The 20,487-nt window shown below is 43.0% G+C and overlaps 1 protein-coding gene across 1 annotated transcript; it reads left to right on the top strand.

Annotated features, from left to right (window-relative positions):
* The first annotated feature begins 1,618 nt into the window (after positions 1-1,618).
* On the top strand, positions 1,619-16,672 carry LOC118214349. Its single transcript, XM_035394250.1, has 8 exons — positions 1,619-1,694; positions 7,243-7,321; positions 8,080-8,331; positions 12,991-13,035; positions 13,947-14,021; positions 14,125-14,151; positions 15,199-15,250; positions 16,576-16,672. Exons 2-8 carry the CDS (start codon positions 7,246-7,248, stop codon positions 16,670-16,672), a joined length of 624 nt encoding a protein of 207 aa, XP_035250141.1. The 5' UTR covers positions 1,619-1,694; positions 7,243-7,245.
* The last annotated feature ends 3,815 nt before the right edge of the window (positions 16,673-20,487 follow it).

Below are 20,487 nucleotides of genomic sequence, written 5' to 3'. Positions count from 1 at the left end.
GGTACACAGTGTTTGGCCAGGATAAATCAACAATTCCTAGAGAAGGTTGGTGATAGTATTAAGTAGGTCTATCATCCGTGACAGACTTCACCTGTGTCAAAAATAAATAAATAATATTCCAGTGAAGACTTTTTTTAATGCAGTAACCGGTAATCCTGTATTTATGTTTACAGCTAGATCAGGGTCTAAGGTTTTGACAATTTGAATCGAGGAAATATAACTGAACAGGAAAAAGTTTAAATAGAAGCAGAACTTGAAACTGAAAAAAAGGAAAAAAAATATATACATGAATATTTTGTCACCAACAAAAAAATGTATTTGCTTTAGAATTCAGCCTCAGCAAAAATCCTTTTTTTACCTTTTGAAAAAGGCGAACAAACAAGACAAACCAGAAATTTCTGTGCACGTGTGAATAATAAACTACATGTGGATGTGAAATGAAGCTTATTAGTTGACCTGCCAGCTAAGGGCTTAACAGTTAATGGCAAAGCAGCACGGACTCTGTTTCACCTAATAGTCTTATCGGGTAATATAGATTTGGTTTAAAAAAAGAGGCTGACATGGGTTAAGGCTATGTGTATGTGCCTGGTTTGCTTGTGTCACCCTTTCTATTGTCATAGTAGAATGTGTGTGTGGAGAAGTGAGACATGCGATTTCAACTTATCCAACCAGGCACAAGATGTGTGACATGCAACAGCCTGAATCAGCAAGAAAGAAATGCTCCGATGGATTGTTTACCCTTTTTCCTCCTCCCCATTTTCATTTCCTATTTTGAACTCTTTGAATTAACCAGAGCATGATGGGGGCTAACAGCTCAGCAGCTGAGAACGCTTAGAGTGGAGTGGAATTTCCATGAAAACATCTGGGTGTGTTTGGGGGGGGGGGGGGGGGGGGGGGGGGGGTAACACAGTGACAATGCATATCAGGATGTGGAAAATGAATCAGCGCACGGCCAAGGGAAATGTGGTTGAGAAAGTGACCGGATAAGTGTGTGTGCACGTGCGTGCCTGCATGTGTGTGTGGATCCGTGCCTTGGTGTGAGTGTGTTTTATTTTTATGCTGTAAAACTGCTGTAATTAGTCTGCACTAATAAGACTCATTTATTACAGATTTGCATTGCCTGAACTCCACTATAACAAACTGCTCGTTAACTTTGAAAGTCTTGGAGCTCTCCGAAGCAGTTAAAATGAACTGATGATAATGTATGTGACAGAATTTTAACTGAACAGACAAAAAACGGCTTTTATTTTCAGACAAACACTCACACACACACACACACACACACACACAAACTCACACAAGCACACACACATACAAAAATCTGCACACGGCATGTTTCACATCTAATGCACCATTATCTCCTTATTTTCAAACAACAGAATGGTGCCAGTCCAGAAAAAAGCATTGCAAAACTGTATTAGCATCGACACACCCTTTGGCAGGCCGGCTCTCGTGCTAATGCATTGGCTTTGTTGTAATTCCCCAGCGTAGCATCAGATTAGAATTGCCAGTGAGGTTATGCTGGAAACTCCAATTCGATTAGCTCCTCCCTCACTTCCTCTCCGCCTCTCCCAGTAGCTGGTCTTCAGAGTGTGTGACAGTACTGCTCTGATTCTCCCGTGACTGGCAGCAACTCTTCAGCTCCTCAGCATTGTGAATCTACAGGACCAGGACAGGACCAGAACCAGGACCAGGTAGGAGCTGTGTTTCTGGATGGGAAGGAGATGTGTGTGTGCGTGGGGGGGCGGAGTTTTCCTACTTCTTTTCCTTAATGTGCCTGAGACGGTGTAAAAAATAATCTTTAAAAGCAGAAACTCTGGGGATGAATAATTTTAAAATATATATTTTTTATCAAGCTTAAACTGTACCCCATGTTGTGTTGATGATAAGCATGTATGTCAGGAGACCTCATTACATTTCTGGCTTTTAGAAGACATTGCCGCACAGAGTAGGTTACACAGTTTTACTATTTTTACTCAGTTCACCTAGCTTTACATCTTATCCATTCACACAGCTCAACATAAATGGACGCAATTCAGGCTAAGTACCTCCCAATGGGTACGGCTTTGGCTTACTCGCGGTAAACCCAGAGACTGTAAAAAATATGGACAAAGCTACTGTGACGTCACCCATTGCCTCTCCGTGGGTCTGTAAAACACGTTTTGAAGCTCAATGGCGGGCGCGGCCATGTTCTTGATTTGGAGCCAAAACCATAGAGTGAAGCGGTCTTGTGATTTTTATAATGTGATTGACAGTCCGGTGCGGAAAAGCCCATCAACCTGAACGAACGATTGCAGAACGAACTTGAGGCTAGCTGACTGTCTGCGGTTATGTTTTAAAATATATGATCAAATGTTTACGGAGTTTAATTTCCATCCGTGACTGTACTGTGTCATGTAATCACGTTATATGTATGACATTAATAATACAATTATGTTCAGTTATCTTCAATTTATGTTTCTCGGCAAAACGAATATGCTTAGCTAGCATATCAGCTTGCCAGTGAGCTAGGTAAGCTATCCGTGGTTAGCTCACGCATTAGCAATATGAACTACAGGGGAAGAACATTGACTGCACTGATGGTCAATCAATCAGAGATGTGTAGACTACTGGTGATTTGACTAGGCTAATTTTCATATAACTGTCTGGTAGACCTGCTGTTAACCAAGCAAGTTGTCGTCGTAGGTTTTCGCCACAGTCAGTTAATGAGCCATTAACTGCTACTACTCCATCGCCGTTTGTGGTGTTTACTTGCTGGGTGACGCTAGCTGACCGATCGTTCGCAAGTCACTTTTTACCGAATAAAAATTAACACTGTCAGCGGTGATTAACAAATCTACCAAGTAACTGATCTACAGGCGTGTAAATATGACAACGCACTTTGAAGAGCAAGTTTTCCACCTGTTGCATAAAGACAAAAATAATGTACATTGAATTTCTAATTATTATTATTTTCTTGCTAGCTTCTAGCTTTGTCACATTCGTGCAGCCTAGCCCAGGTAGACATTTACGGAATGTACACGACTGACAAGCGTCAAACACGTTTGACAGATGGAATATTTTCCGGTTAGGGTTAGCTAGCTAGTCAAATGGCTTGGTAGCCGAAGTTGCGAACTGTTTTAGCATAGGCTACTGGACTACCACATATAGCAAATAAGCGTTAGCTGATTACGCTTTCTGCCAACTAATTATTTGGTTGTGTGGGCTAAAGGAAATAGTAAAAATGACTCGGCTACCGCAAAACTTCAGAGGAGGATTATTTTATGGTCGTCTAGTGCAGCTGTAAATAGCACACGCTATAATGAAACCACTACAAAATGGGATGCCTGCATTTTCTGACTTCGCACAGGTGGACGGTGGTCGGAGCCGCAATGTCAAGGCCAAGAGACGCCACCTCCCACCCCAGTGACCACAGATTGTAGCCCCTACTGTTGCTCAGTCCGCCGCAGTAATCCGGAAGTGACGCAAGCTGTACCTCATTGGTCCAGAACAAATATTGGCACTGTGCCCAAATGACGCAAAAAATCATGAAATCGACCCACGGACAGTCATAAGACGAATAAAATACACCTATTATGACTATTTGTTCTTGTGAGAAAAAATTATTGACTTTGTATTTTGATCGCATTTGTACCGTAGACTTACATGGAAACCGGATATGAAAACACCTATACTGGAGCCATCCGTAGTGGCGCTAGTGAGCAACCAGGAACTACAACACCAGGAAATGAGCTTCAAAAACGAAGTCTGGTTTTGGCCGCTTGGGTAAACCCAGAGACTGTAAAAAATATGGACACAGCTACTGTGACGTCACCCATTGACTCTCCGTGGGTCTCTAAAACACGTTTTGAAGCTCAATGGCGGGCGCGGCCATTTTCTCGATTTGGAGCCAAAACCATAGAGTTAAGCGGTCTTGTGATTTTTACCATTTGATTGACAGTCCGGTGCGGAAAAGCCCCTCAACCTGAACGAGGCTAGCTGACTGTCTGCCGTTATGTTTTAAAATATATTATCAGATGTTTACGGAGTTTAATTTCCATCCGTGACTGTACTGTGTCATGTAATCACGTTATGTATGACATTAAAAATACAATTAGGCTATGTTCAGTTATCTTCAATTTATGTTTCTCAGCAAAACGAATATGCTTAGCTAGCATATCAGCTTGCCAGTGAGCTAGGTAGGCTGTCCGTGGTTAGCTCACGCGTTAGCAATATGAACCACAGGGGAAGAACATTGACTACACTGATGGTCAATCAATCGGAGATGTGTAGGCTACTGGTGATTTGACTAGGCAAATTTTCGTATAACTGTCTGGTAGATCTGCTGTTAACCGAGCAAGTTATCGTCGTAGGTTTTCGCCAGTCAGATAATGAGCCTGCTACTACTAGCTACTCCATCGCCGTTTGTGGTGTTCACTTGCTGGGTGACGCTAGCTGACCGATCGTTCGCAAATCACTTTCTACCGAACAAAAATTAACACTCAGCGGTGATTAACAAATCTACCAAGTATTTTAATAACTGATCTGCAGGCGTGTAAATATGACAACGCACTTTGTACGGCAAGTTTTCCACCTGGTGCATGAAGACAAAAATAATGTAGCCTACGTTGAATTTCTAATTATTATTAGGCTATTATTTTTTTCTTGTAAATCATCAAAACCAATGGAGAAAAGCCAATATACGCAAGGAGCCCCCAGAACCGATTCTGAGAACCACTGTCTTAAATGCCTAGCTTGTCGGTCTCTTAAATGCTAAAAACATGTTCCTTTCTAAATGCCAAGATGGTTAATTTCGTTAAATTCTGTGTGTGTGATTTCATCGTGTGTTGTATATTCAGCAAATTAACCTTGAAACTCTTAATTCGCTTCGTGAAACTGAAAAAGTGTTTATCCCAAAATCGGGATTATAGTAGCTTTGTCACATGCGTGAAGCATGGCCCAGGTAGACATTTACGGAATGTACACGACTGACAAGCCGCCAAACACGTTTGACAGATTGAATGTTTGCCGGTTAAGGTTAGCTAGCTAGTCAAATGGCTTGGTAGCCGAAGTTGCGAACTGTTTTAGCACAGGCTACTACTGGACTACCAAATATAGCAAGCTGATTACGCTTTCTGCCAAGTAATTATTTGGTTAAGTAGGCTAAAGGAAATAGTAAAAATGACTCGGATACCGAAAAACTTAAGAGGAGGATTATTTTATGGTCGTCTAGAGCAGCTGTAAATAGCACACGCCATAATGAAATCACCACGAAATGGGATGCCTGCATTTTCAGACTTAGCACAGGCGGACCGTAGCCAGAGCCGCAATGGCAAGGCCAAGAAGCGCCACCGCCCACCCCAGTGACCATAGACTGTAGCCCCTACTGTAGCTCAGTCCTCTGCAGTAATCCGGAAGTGACGCAAGCTGTACCTCATTGGTCCAGAACAAATATTGGCACTGTGCCCAAATGACGCAATAAATCATGAAATCGACCCATGGACAGTCATAAGACCAATAAAATACACCTATTATGACTATTTGTTCTTTTGAGAAAAAATTATTGACTTTGTATTTTGATCGCATTTGTACCGTAGACTTACATGGAAACCGGATATGAAAACACCTATACTGGAGCCATCCGTAGTGGCGCTAGTGAGCAACCAGGAACTACAACACCAGGAAATGAGCTTCAAAAACGAAGTCTGGTTTTGGCCGCTTGGGTAAACCCCACTCCTCCAACAGATCCAATACACCCTGTGCTATGTTAAATCACGTGATCATCGGGAAATAGGAACGCGCACAGGCAGTGAACATGCAGCTCATAGACATATGTCCAGGGCTGCGTCCCAAATAACTCACTTGTTCACTCATTCACTATTCCCTATATAGTGGAAAATATGTAGCACATTACATAGGCGGAACATGTTTAATTTATTGACACAATGCAGGTTCGACTCGTTATCATTTGCTTTATCTTTGACCTATTCATTATCTTCCAGATGGTTAGTTTTAGTGGCCAGGTGTCCACACTTTGACCAATTAGAAGCCTATTGACTCACTTAAGTCTTTAATTTGATCCGTTAAAAATAATTTACCTTTTAATGTAATTGTTTGCAATGTAGCACAATAAGCACAGTGTGAACATGGGAATTTTATTCTTCATGGAATGCTTAGCTATTTCTGACATAATGTGGTTGAAGAGGGTAAATAATCCCTCTAAACATGAAGAGCACCTAATTAAGAAAAATTTACAACTTGTTATAATTCTGGAATTGCATTTGTGGTTGGAACGGAAACCAGCATACACAGGGGTACTCCAGGACCGAGGTTGGGAACCACTGCCAGAGGATTTCAGCTGCATGCTCCCATTTTGTTGAAAATGGTGTAGCGGTGGCATCAGCTATAAGTGCATACCGGTGCATGAGCGCTGTGTTGATATTAGCGTAGCGCTGGCTAGCGGAGCAGCTAACTGATTGTTAAATGGTCTGCTTACACCACTATATCACAGAGGTTCAGAAAATGTAAGCCTGTGTTTAATTAATTTTATTATGCAAATTCAAGTTTAAAAGCTAAGTTCGACATGGTCATGTCAATGATGGGACCACTGACTCTTTACATAACTAGTCGGAGTGCTGTTTTCCACCTTTTACCACGAACAATAGAACTACTGTAAGAAATTGTGGTGATGCTTAACATTGAATTAATGCCTACTACTGGCGATGCAACTCCGCCTCCAGGCACCAACTCACCTGTCCTATTTCTCCATTTGAAGCGTCCATCACCTTCCACACGCCTAGATTTAGGAGCAGTAGATGTAGAAGTATTGTTACGTAACGAAAATTACTCAACTAGATATTACGTTAAGAAAATTTGCTCAAGTAGAAGAAAAAGTAGCCCTCCAAAAATGACTTAATTAAAAAATAAATAAATAAATAAACCGCCGGAGTCAATATGTTTTTGTGTAACAGAACCAAAAGGTGTACATACACTCAGATACCAGACCCAGGCTTATCAAGATTACCCAACAAAATAAGATACAATATACTTATTTCTATGGATAGGTCAACAGCAGAGTTCCTGTGTTACTAGGCAAATCGGTGCAAAGCACATAATACACTGCTTGTGGTGTTATTGACTGTGTTTCCAAAACTACTGTCCTTGGTTAAGTTCAGAAACATTCTTCTATTAAATTATTTCTTATACTACTTGATGCTTTTTATAAACTGCTGGGTGGTTGTCAAATTTGTTTTTTTTTGACAGCACATGAACATGTGGAGTCTATGGATGTTTCTGAGTGGAATGTTAGGGCTTGGCTTCGGTGAGGCATATCCATATGACGGTGAGTAGGCTGTGAGTTTCTGGTTTTTAATGCCTACTGGGTGCTAGACATAGCACCTGAAACAAAAAGGCAAATATCATTCAAAACTATGAAAATAGTTTATAATAATATTAATAATAATTATTGTTATTATTATTATTATTATACTGCAGCCCTAGTGACTGACTCAATTTAAATTGCAAAGTAAAATTGTGTAATTTTAAGGCATACTCTATCCTCGTTTTAGAGGAAATCATTCCCATTACTAAACCAAATTAAGTGGTTTGCAATATGCAGGTGAAATATTCAGCGTAGTAATTATGTTAGGCTGAGATTTATGGCAAGCCCTTTTGACATTTAGTAGCTTCTCTTGACTGTCCATAATTATATTTTAGATACCTACAAATATATTTTGACTAGTCATTACAATTGTGATTAGTCAGAATGATGCAATTATAAACTGACTAGTACGAATGATAATTCAAGATATCTGCAAATGTATTTTGAATTATTATGGCAAGCCCTTTTAACATTTAATAGCATGACCAGTTTTGGATATCTAAAAAGGTCATTTAGATACCTTACATTGCGAGGAATTAAAGGTGTCTTCTATTGAAATTATAACTATTGAATTATTCGGCTGATCACAGTCCTACACACGCCTTGCTTGTTTGGTCTTGGGTGTCCTGTCATGACGACTGGGAACACTGCTCTTTAATCTGTCATCTATGCACAAACCCTGTCTCAGGAAAGTAAATCTTCCCATTTCCATGTCACAGGACAGTGTGCAGTTTGCTCGGAAAAGGGCTGCAAATCTGGTGTGAGCAGAATCATGTTGGCCAGCAGCCACAAAAAGCTGTGGAAGAAAGGAAATGAAGAAATCCAAAACTGCTTTGAGGACAACCTAAAGGAAGATACACCCTGTACCTTGACTAATGGGAACCTTGTCCTACGGACTGAGCAGACCCTTCATTTCGAAGGGAAGGATGGCTCTTCAGATGACTGGAAGACATTCTCCTCAAACAACATGCGTGAGTATTCATTACATTACATTACATTACATTCATTTGGCAGACGCCTTTATCCAAAGCGACGTACAAAAAGTGCATTTTCATGATCGTAGACAACTGCTGAACACGGGTTCAGTAAGGTACAATTACTTATTTTGTACAGCTATTTCTAGCCGAGAACAATGAACACTATCCTGGTCTAACATCTGCAAAGCCAAACTAGGCAGAAGAATAAGCTACAGTATTAGGACGAATACAATTTACCAAGAAGTGCAGGGATGGGGCAACATGTAACAAGTGACAGGAAAAAGGTTTTTTTTTTTTTTTTTTTTTTAATATATACAGCGTGGTGGTGGTTATTCTAGGTATAGTCTGAAGAGATGAGTCTTCAGGCCACGGCGGAAGATGGATAGTGAGGGGGAGGTTCGGAGAGGGACGGGGAGTTCGTTCCACCACTGGGGAGCTAGGGTGGAGAAGCTCTGTGATCCCTTTGGGCGGGTGGGAGGGGTTGCAAGACGCCCTGCTGCCGCAGAGCGGAGGGGTCGAGCAGGCACATAGAATTGAGTCATGTCCTGCAAGTAGATGGGGGCTGTCCTGTTGGCGGCAGTGTAGGCAAGGGTCAGGGCTTTGAATCGGATCCTGGCAGCGACCGGTAGCCAGTGAAGTGATCGCAGCAGAGGAGTGACGTGGGAGAATTTGGGGAGGTTGTAGATGAGCTGGGCAGCGGCATTCTGAATCATCTGTAGTGGCTGTATGGCACAAGCTGGCAGGTTTGCAAGGAGAGAGTTGCAGTAATCAAGGCGAGAGGTCACCGTAGCCTGGACGAGCAGCTGGGTGGAGTGCGTCGTCAGGTATGGTCGAATCCTCCTGATGTTGTATAGGAGGAATCTGCAGGACCGTGATGTTGCCTTGATGTGCTCCTTGAGGTCCAGTTGGTCATCCAGGACCACCCCCAAGCTCTTGGCAGAGTGAGAGGCAGTCACTGTGGTGCCATCAACCGTGATTGAGAGTTCACGAAGCAAGGAGGTCTTGTACGGGAAGAAGAGCAGCTCAGTTTTGTTGAGGTTGAGCTTCAGATGGTGGCTGGCCATCCAGGTGGAGATGTCAGCCAGGCAGGAAGAGATCTTATCATTGATCTGTGTGGCCGAGGGGGGGAAAGAAAAGAGTTGTGTGTCATCTGCATAACAATGATAGGAAAAACTATGTGAATTAATGACTGAACCTGTCACGGTTGAGGAGGGTGGGACGCAATTGCGGACCGAGGGGATCTAAAAGTTAACCCTGAGGGATAACCACCAAATCGCTGAGCGATAGAAAGGGAAGGGGAAAAACCAAGTAATAAAGAGCGAAGTAATCGCTCTCTCCACTCACTGAAACTTCTGTCAGCGGGCTCAGAAAACTAAAAGAAATAAAACACCGCCGCAGCGTAGCTGCCCAAAAAGAAAACCCCCACTAGAAAAACAGAGTGGGGTCACTTACAAAAGAAAAAGGATATTCGCAGCCCGGCGGGTAGAAAACAAAAAGAAAACTAAAGAGACGAGGGCAAAATGTCCTCCACAGCGCAGAGAAATAACCAACTCGAGAAGAAACTAAACGGTGATCAAATCAGGCAGATAGGATCAACACGGTAACTTCTGCCGATTCTCACACCCCTACACACTAAGAGTCTGACAAACAATGAGTCTGCGCTGAACCCCAGAATTCAGGGGCTACATATAGGCCTCCTACACCTGACCCTCATCAGGGACAATTAGCTCAGACAAATACCTGTGAGGTGCTATCACCTCACCATAGTACTCATACACCTGCCCCTCGTCAGGGTCAATTAACCCGCCGAAATCAGAGAGAGAGGTGCCACCACCTCACAGAACCAAGAGATCTGGTGTATAAGGAGAACAGCAGAGGACCCAGTACAGATCCCTGCGGCACTCCCGTAACAAGTGGATGAGAGGCAGAGGCAGACCCCTTCCAGGTAACCTGGTAGGTCCTATCTGCAAGATAGGAAGCGAACCAAGACAGGGCAGTCCCGGCAATTCCCATCCCAGCCAAGGTGGAGAGGAGTATTTTATGGTTGACCGTGTCAAAAGCTGCAGACAGGTCAAGAAGGATCAGGACAGAGGAAAGGCGTGAGGCTCTTGCAGTGGCAAGTGCCTCCGTCACAGCTAATAGTGGAGTCTCCGTTGAGTGCCCGGATCGGAAGCCAGACTGGTGAGGGTCTAGCAGGTTGTTCTGATGGAGAAAAGAGGTTAATTGTTTAAGAACTGCTCGTTCAAGGGTTTTGGACAGAAAGGGTAGAAGGGATACGGGTCGATAATTTGTTACATCGGAGGGGTCTAAGGTGGGTTTTTTGAGTAGTGGGGTAACACGAGCCATCTTAAAAACAGAGGGAACATGACCAGAGGAGAGAGAGGAATTAACAATGGAAGACAGATAGGGAAGGAGCTCGCTGGAGATGGATTGGAGAACTTTAGATGGGATGGGGTCAAGTGGACAGGTGGTTGCGCGATGAGAGGTGATGAGTTGTAATACGTCGGAGTCCTCCAGCATTTCAAAGGAGGTCAGTGTGGCTGTGGGTTTGTCCTGGGGGGTTGGGGGGCTCACTGGATGGGTGAAGGAGTTCCGGATTGTAGCCACCTTTCCTTCAAAGGCGGCCAGAAAGTCATCTGCGGAGAGGGAAGAGGGAGGTGGGGGTGGAGGAGGAATGAGGAGGGAAGAGAAGGTGGAGAATAGTTTACGTGGATTAGAGACACATGCACTGATCTTGGACTGGAAAAAAGAGGCTTTTGCAGACGTGAGGGCAGATGTAAAAGTCGCCAGCAGGGTATGGTATGCGATCAGGTCATCAGAGGATCGGGATTTTCTCCACTTCCTCTCTGCAGCCCGCAGTGATGTTCTGCTGGAGCGTAGTGACTCGGTCAGCCATGGGCAGGGGGGTGAGGAGCGTGCTGGTTTGGAGACAAGAGGACAAAGTGAGTCGAGGGACTGAGAGAGGCAGGAGTTGAGGGTGGAGGTGGCAAGATCAACTGGCAGGTTAGAGAAAGACGCAGGAGGGGGAAGTGTAGACAGAGCAGTGGAGATGAGGGAGGATTGTGACAGGGTAGGGAGATTTCTCCTGAAAGTTACTGTGGGTGAGCTATTGGATGAATTGAGGGGGAGAAAATAGGAGAGGGAGAAAGAAAGAAAGAAGTGGTCCGAGACATGGAGGGGAGTCACTGCAAGTTGGGGAATGGAGCAGCTTCTGGTGAATACAAGGTCTAGTTGGTTACCAGCCTTGTGTGTGGGGGGGGAGGAGGACAGGGATAGGGCGAAAGACTGGAGGAGTGAGGCAACCCTGGACAGTTGGAGGGTTTCTGGTGGGAGGTTGAAGTCTCCCAGTAGAATAGCAGGAGTGCCATCCTCAGGGAGGGAGCTCAGGAGAGTGTCCAGCTCGTCCAGAAATGAGCCGAGTGGACCTGGAGGGCGGTACAGAACAATAATTTGAAATTTTGAGGGATGAGTTACAGTAATCGCATGAAATTCAAAGGAGGAGAAAGTAGGGTTAGGACTGGGGAGGACACAGAACTTCCAGGACAAGGAAATGAGTAAACCGGTACCCCCGCCTCGGCCAGAGGCCCTGGGGGTGTGCGAGAAGGAGTATCCCGCAGACAGTGCAGCTGGAGTGGCGGTGTTATCGGGAGTGATCCAGGTTTCCGTGAGAGCCAGGAAGTCAAGATACTTCGTCTTGGCAAAGGCAGTAATGAAGTCAGCTTTCTGGACAGCTGACTGGCAGTTCCATAATCCACCTGTGACAGTGAATTCCTGAGGTGTGGATAAGGGTGGGTAGATCAAGTTAGTTAGATTACGCCTGCGGTGAACAGACCATTTGGGGCGAGGCAGCATGCACAAGGGAATGGGGTTTAAAAACATGATAAACTGACGACGAGGCAGCCTCCGCTGGGGCTATAAATACCGGGTGACAATTACGTGCTTGCATTAGCTTCATTAGGGCAGATAAGCACCAGGTGAAGCTACTGGAAATTAGCTCAACAATACGGGGCAGTTAAACACCAACACCCACACACAGTTTCACTAACGCCTTTAACTAACTAACAACAGCAAGTCAACTACAGATATTCTCAGCTAACGCACAACTAAGCTTGCTGACTAGCAAAAGTTGAGACAAGTTTTAAAAAAGATTACCTAAATTACACACAACTATGTTCTCTAACTAGCAACAGCAGAAACAAATCAAGTTATGATACGCTTATCTGAATCGCGGGGGACGGCAGAAGCGACGACACAATCAGATGCACACTGCACACTGCCCTGGCTCCAGTCTGAGTGCAGTTGTTGTGGTGAAGAGTAGTGGGAACGAAGGTTCCGGATGCCTTGCAGATGATTACATGTAAAAATCAAAACCTTAAATGTGGGACTATTCATAGATTGTTTGTCATTTGAAATTTCGAAGGCTACTGAAATTGAATGGATTTATTTTTGATAAGTGCATTTGTATATATATACCCAAGACCCAAGCCAAAACCTGCTTGAAATTCCTTCATTTCACATACAATGTAGGTGTCTAGGACACAATAGAAATGCAGTTAGCACAGCTATCAGACTTCTCTGTGTGTAGTTTTGTGATCATTTGCAATCATATGCAATCATATGTAAATTGTGTGTATTCTTAATCTCTTTCTGCAGCCTGCACAGATCTTAACCTGCCTCCCAGTCTCAAATCTTCCTCTGGTAAGTGCTTTCTGTGAGCTGGAATTCAGAAATTACCCCAAACACATGTCCGATGGATCAGAAACACTCTTCAGGAGGCAGGTGTGGATACTGTATATCAGTGACTACTGTCCACAGAAGCCTTAAAGCACAGAACTACAGAGGCTACACTGCAAGATGCAAACCACTAGTTATCTGCAAAAACAGGATGGCCAGGCTACAGTTTGCAGAGAAGGATCTTAAACAGACCACAGAGTTCTGTAAAATGATTTTATGGACAAATGAGACCAAGATTAACTTGTATCAGAGTGATGGCTCGAGCAAAGTGTGGAGGCCAAGATACTGGCCAAGATATAACCCCCCCCCCCCCCCCCAATCTTATGGGGGTTATAGTGACTACGTAGTTTTCTTAAGTCACCGCTAGACTAGGAGGGTTCTCCACATGCATTTCGAGCGAATTCGCAGGCTCCGTTAGATGTAAATGCAATTTATTTTCTCAAAAATGATAAACCAATACCAGGTGTACTATGGGTTCAAGGCCTAAGTGCTAACAAACGGTTTTATTGATTAATAATTTTTTTTTATTTGGCTTTGTACTCTTGTGACATGACTACTTTCATTTACCTATTAATATGTCCTAAGCATTATGGTGCCCTGAAATGGGGGGACTACACGGTGAAACCAAGATAAAAAATAAAACCTGAGAATCTGCACTTTAACCCCTTGTGTATTGTTTGATCACAAATCTAAAATTTGTGATCAAACAGTACACACAAAATTCATCTTTGTCTCAAACATTCTGGAGCTCACTGTGTACGTTTGTGTGTGTTTGTGTGGTGATGCTGCTGCAATGGGAAGGCTTGTTCTGAGTAGCCTCTATCAGAATGTAAAGCCATGGAACTTTTTTGGTTTTTACCCTCTTGGCTGCACAGGAGCACTGGACTTGGACCAGACTAATGCTACCGCCAACCTCACGACCACGCCCGCATCCGCCTGGCCACCCTGGAGTGAGTTCTGAGAAAAGGAATAGGCACTAGCAAAAAAACTGCCTGCTGATCTCCTTCAGAACTCAAAGATTTCATCCATTCTTCTGTTTTTTTTTCCTTCCAGAAATTGCTATAACTGTGTGTGGTTCAGGTAAGTTTCCTACTGCTACTGCATATCCAGCATTCAAACTTGCAACCTCTATATCTCTAGCAGGCTGTGAAGGACAAATGGGCAAAGGGAACATGCCTTTGTGCACTTATCAATAAATAATAAGAATCATAACCATGGGTTTACATTACAGTACATGTTGATTGTACCAAAGAGATTGGAGGCTAGTGCTTATTGGCTAATAGTACCATACCCGCATTTCCGCGTTTGTTATTGTACTAATATACAGTGCTTATGTTTCAGTGCTCAGTCCCATACTCGCTGACTCACTGATATTGAACTCTGTAATGTTGGCACCTCAATATCTGTAGCCTTTTACAGTAGGTGATGTCACACTTCTGTCTTACTGATGCTCTCCACTTCTGTTAGTCACTCTGCGTAAGAGCTAGGGGTGCACCGATTGATCGGCTGTGGATCGGAACAGGCTGGAACACACGATCGGTGACCGGCTGGGTTTTTTAAATTTGGCCGATCTGTATTCTGGTTTTATAATGTAAGAAACGTGAGCATGCGCTACATGCAGCTTTCAAGAAGCTTACTAGAGAAATCGACTCTTCTGCCGCGACTGCCGTCATTACGTGCTGGCGCAGATCACGGTGTGAAGCGTCAAAACGCACTCTTCTGGAAGCAGCTGAAAAGATTCAGCCACGCTGAATCAGAGCTCCTTCATCGTGTGCTATGACAACAGTAACAATAGGCCTAATGCTTCATTATTATAATAAACCACGAGCAATCTTTTCTTTGTTAGCTTACCTGTTGAAACAAAAAAAAAAATCTTGCCTTTCGGAATCGGCTGATTTGGCTTTAAAAAATCGGCCACTGGAATCGGCCATAAAAATTAATTTCCGGTGCACCCATAATAAGAGCATCTGCTAAGAAACTGTAATGTAATAGCGCTGTACAGTGCCTGCATATTCACTCAGCAGGTCAGTGGCCTGAGAGAATATACGATGCTATCAGTGTGCAGTCTTTGAAGTCGAGTTTAACGTCTAAGCTGTCCATTAATTGATTGTTCTTCTCCTCACACAGTACTTGCTGTCATTGTCATCACTGCTGTCATCGTCGTTATTTATCGAGAATGGTAAGTTGTTTTCAAAAAGAACATTATCATAGGCCATGCAGAATTCATAGACCCATACAAAGTGGCAAACAGACATGAATTGTTTAAAACTGAATTTAGGCCCACAATGCCTGGGGAAAAATGAGGCGGACCCACAATGCTTGGGGAAAAATTGGGCAATTATAGTGGATAGTTACAGGTAATGTCTGTGTGTAGATGATGTGTGATGATGTGTAATCAATGCAATGTATGAATCCAGGGTGGGCAAGCAGGGAAATCTGTATCTGGATTTCATGTCAAATCCAGCTCAGCAGCTGAATTGGCCGCTTGCATGTAATGACATGACTGCATGTTCTGATAAGCTTGCGCACAGCTGAAAACTGTGAGACAGGCTACTGCGGTTTCCTCTGCATGCGAAACTGCATTGGTTTAAAGCAGGGGTGCACATTGGTTTAAAACAAGGGTCGATCCGTTTCGTACCAACTTCTGCTCTTAACTATTTGATTAGCTCACTTATATCTTGACCTGGGACGGCACGGTGGTGCAGTGGGTAGCACTGTCACAAGAAGGTCCCGGATTCGAATCCGGCCCGGTGCTTTTCTTTGGGGAGTTTGCATGCTCTTCCCGTGTCCGTGTGGGTTTCCCCCAGGTACTCCGGTTTCCTCCCCCAGTCCAAAGACATGCAGGTAGGCTAATTGGAGACTCTAATTTGCCCATAGATATGAGTGTGTGAGTGAATGTTGAGTGAATGGTGTGTGTGCTCTGCGATAGATTGGCAGGTAGGCTAATTGGAGACTCGAATTTGCCCATAGGTGTGAGTGTGTGAGTGAATGTTGAGTGAATGGTGTGTGTGCCCTGCGATAGATTGGCTGTCTGTCCAGGGTGTATTCCTGCCTCTCACCCAATGCATGCTGGGATAGACTCCAGCACCCCCCGTAACCCTGACCAGGTTAAGTGGGTATAGATAGTGGATGGATGGATATCTTGACCTGACATTTGTATAAGCACCAGCTACAGTCACAGAGTGCAAGTGCATCCTAAAGATTTTACTGAGCTCAAGTACAGCAGTTTATCCAGTGATCCAGGAACTAAAACTGAGGGAATTGGTTTAAACAAAAATCAGCACACTGACCGACCCTCCAGGACCAGAGATGTGCACCCCTGGTGTAACGGCTAATTAAAGCAGGGTAAATGGTGGAAGAGAAAGCCTGGAACAGAACTACTCATCCTTCACACAGACCAGCACAACTGGAGTATTTTATTTCCACGTGTGAAGAGGTTTAAACATTAAGGTGACCTCTTGTTGACAGTCAACAGGAAATATAATTTTGGCTCTTCCTCCTCAGGCATAAGAGGCGTCGGGAAGGACAGGACGGGGAGCGTCCCCCTGACAATAACGTGGAGATGGATCCTCTTAATGGAGACGATGAACACAGGTTCTAAGGAGCCCATTTGTAACTTACGCACCTGTGATCTATAAATCTCAAATTAACTTGAAATTGACAGCACCTGAACGTGCCTTACAATCAGCGATTCCCCTTATATAATGCTAGCACAAATGAGGGTTTAGTCGGGAATAACCATGGACCAAAAGAGAAAAGCAAACTTTTTTGCACGGCGATGGTAGAGGAGATTGAAGACAGGCAACACGTATTATTCGGTGGACTAAATAGTGGGTTGACAAAGCCAAACAGGTAGCTTGGGAGTGTTCGCCGCTGCAGTGAACGAGGTGGGGCAGCAAGACAGAGCTGTGGCTGATCTGAAAAAGAAATGGTCTGACCTTAAACTGCAATACCCCTTCATAACCAGCAGGAAAATCACTTGTGTCAAGTCTAGACTTTGTGTAGAGATAAGATCATTTCCACGTCAAAGGTTTCAGCTCCTCGGCCTTGCAGCACCTGTCATCTCATCACTGAAGCTGCGTGAGGTCAAGTGTTTCTGTCAGAAGTGATCAATTTGTTATATTTGGAGCCATGCTAACAACGATTGCAGCTTAATTTAATGAGAGCCCCTGGATGAAAAAAAAGGTCTAATATCTTTTGGGGAAGCCATTATGTGGTGCTTACCCTTTAAAAAGTTGGTTTCAGTGTTTTGAACTTGTTTTAGTTGATGTATTTTTGGGCTTTTTTGTTGTTTGGTGATTTGAGATAAAATAAAAGCTACACTAAGTGAAATGGTGCTAGCCATTGTGAAGCCAGCTCTCCCCCTCCTCTCACTGTGCCAAAGAGCTCTGTTGTTTGTTCGATTGTGCCGACACCGAGCTGCAAGCTAAAAGGTATTTCAATGCACTAATGACCATGCGTTACAATGTTTCATTTTTTATAGCCGATTTGTATGGTCTGTGGAAGCTATTAATAATTTTTTGTTTGGGAAATTTGTTTACAGAAACATGTATGTTTGTATTTTTGTATGCACTGAAACTGAAACACATTCCTAAGTACTGTAAGATGGATGTAGCAATAAAGGACTGGACTGAATTGAAGGGGGGTGTCTACTGCTCTGATCATTTTAATATTTCAAAACTTTAATGTCTTAAACTATGTATGGCGTTATTTAGACTACTCCAATACAAGGGTGAACCAAATGCTGTATTGTGGAAGTACATTTAAAATGTGTCATATCTGCATTTATAATTTTTTAAAGGATAAGGCCGTCAAAATTTTGTATTTCCTTATTGTCAGCATCCTATGAAAAGACCAAAACCTACAATAGCTACTTGTGTAGCTCTCAATAGCCTACTGTCTGGCATTCTCCTTTCCCATTAAGCACTCAGCCTTAAGCCATTCATTGTTTTTTTGGAGAACCACAGAGTTCTTTGACTACCGAGATATTAGCTATATCTGGCATTAGCTAAATGGACGATAGGCCTACTTATTGGTAGGATAAATTCATTGTAGGTCTTTTCATAGGATATGTTAATCATAAGAAAAAAATCTAAAATATGCCTACAGGACTTACAAATCACAGTTCTTTGTGGATACAATAATTTGTATTTAAAATTGGCTTTATATTTGTGAGAATCGAAAATTAAATGATGACGTGTGTAGGCCTGTTGGTAAATTTCAGTTCAATTTCCTGACTTCTGTTAGCAAAGGGTTAAATATTAGTTTATGTAGGAAGGAACTGGCAGAAATAGGCTTAATATTTGTGAGAATCAAAAATTAAATGATGACTTGTGTAGGCCTGTTGGTAAATTTCAGTTCAATTTCCTGACTTCTGTTAGCAAAGGGTTAAATATTAGTTTATATAGGAAGGAACTGGCAAAATGATACCAAATTTCAGTTTCACCATTTGCAGAAAGACGTGAAAAATTGAACTTATTTCATGGGCCATTATTACGCTTCTTTTAAATCGCCCCTATTGGGCGGATCTTAAAGGCATACTATAAAGGATTTTTACCTTGAAAATATTATAAAATAACAATGCTAAGGCACATCTGTGATGCACTGGAAATCTCTCTCTAAGCACTTTCACAAAATTTGTGGACCTTTACCTGTATTTCTAATTTGTTCGGGACTTTTCTTGGTGTGATACTCTTTTCTGTGTGGGGAGGGGTGGGTGTGGCTGCAGAGCCTGTGGTTTGGGATTAGATTTTCGGTTTGTTGTTAGCTGCCATTACAATGGCCTAGATACAGCAAAGCAAAAAGACAGGCCTTGTTCAATATAGCGTTAACCTTGGAATTGCTTTGGCATCCACTGACGTTATCCAAGGGGATGGAAAGTGACGCGGAGTTGGCTTGTTTTCAGTTGGACCTGTGAGGAACATTACAGAATGTCCGGATTTCAAATTATTTTGTACATGTTTGTGGTCCCGACTGGACAATGTTGGTAATGTCGGTCTGAGTAACTGATGGGAGAAATTTACCGGTAGTGTCTAATGAATTTGCATGTCAGTGACTAGGCCGGGTACTTGGGGGTGAGGAGGTTGAAGACTGAGGAGGAGGCTTCTTCGATAGTAAACACAGGCTAGAAAATCCTGTGCAGTATGCCTTTAAGGTCACTTGACAGTATATCTGGTTTAACCTCAGTTTAGTTATGGTTCAGCTGAATCCGCGCTCGTTTTGACAGAAAAATCACGTCAAACTTAACGCAACTGTGTGCTAAACCCCTGAAAGCACAAGTTTTACTGAAGCTGGCCTAAACTGCAGCAAAGCTAGCCAAAAGCTAACTGACAGAGCAACAGCCACTCTGAGTGCTTCGACCTCATCCAACAAAGGAACAATAAAGCAACAAAAACAGCCTGAGGCCTTCCCCCACCTGGCATGAATCCTACAATAGCCACTATAGCTACCTCACCAAATATGCTAATTAAGACCAGCTCTGCCAATCAGGATGTGCACACTAGGAAGGTAAATTCTGTTTATCGCAGTATGGAACAGGACACACTTTATATTAATATTGGCATGTCCATACAATTTACGAGCAGTTCATTATGATTCTAGCTCAAATCAGTTACTTCTGAAAGGGTACTCACTACAGATGATGTGGTAATGAATAGAAATTCATTATGCGGTTGTTTGTTGAACTCATCAGTCATAATTTGTCAAAATCACAGTCCAATCTTCATTCCATATTCCGTAGGTCTATATTCATTAACCTTATTCAGAGTAACAGACATTTGGGTTAAACCACGGCAGTGTCAGTCAATTTGAAATGCAAAGCAGTCTTAAATATAATTTCTCTAATGACACGGCCAGATTTAATGTAAGAACCCCTTATATTACTAAGTTCAGAATGTTGTTTGCTACATGCTAATACATTATTTTGTATGTAATTAAACAAACAGCGACATCAAGTGGTCAATGTAGATAAATACAGGTACCAGGGCTGGTTGGCGGAGGTGGCCTGGCCAGGCCATCCAGAGATGACACCTCCTTGTTAGAGACTCCTTCCCCTTTTGTCTCCTTTTCGGGCCCTGCATAAAACAGCATCTTGCATTATGCTATATTTATGTTCCCATATACATAACATTATTTGTCATTACCTTGGGATTGCTGTTTTTTTTTGCTACTTTGGAAAAGTCAAGTTTGAGTGACAGCGGTTAATTTTACCAGTGCAGCAAACACGTTGCGGTGCATTACAGATAAGCAGGAGGCTGTATGAAGATTCTGTTACAAACCATGAAAAAGTGACCAAAAGTTGTTAAGTTATTCTCTTAGAGCAGTGCTGTGACTGATCATACCCCCTTTTCCATTCAGAACATTTAATGTCAGTTTACCGTTGCATCAATGGCTTGATCCTGTAGATTCTTCCACTAC

This window comes from Anguilla anguilla, chromosome 15 (assembly GCF_013347855.1).
Source record: "Anguilla anguilla isolate fAngAng1 chromosome 15, fAngAng1.pri, whole genome shotgun sequence".
In the NCBI taxonomy this organism is placed as follows: domain Eukaryota; kingdom Metazoa; phylum Chordata; class Actinopteri; order Anguilliformes; family Anguillidae; genus Anguilla; species Anguilla anguilla.
Note: the sequence above shows the minus strand (reverse complement) of the source record. Positions and strands in the feature narration are given on the sequence as shown.

Coding starts and splice junctions, on each gene's coding strand:
- LOC118214349 (XM_035394250.1), top strand. CDS start 7,246: ATGAACATGTGGAGTCTATGGATGTTTCTGAGTGGAATGTTAGGGCTT. Junction 14,022..14,124: donor ATCCGCCTGGCCACCCTGGA/GTGAGTTCTGAG, acceptor TTTTCCTTCCAG/AAATTGCTATAACTGTGTGT. Junction 14,152..15,198: donor TATAACTGTGTGTGGTTCAG/GTAAGTTTCCTA, acceptor CTCCTCACACAG/TACTTGCTGTCATTGTCATC.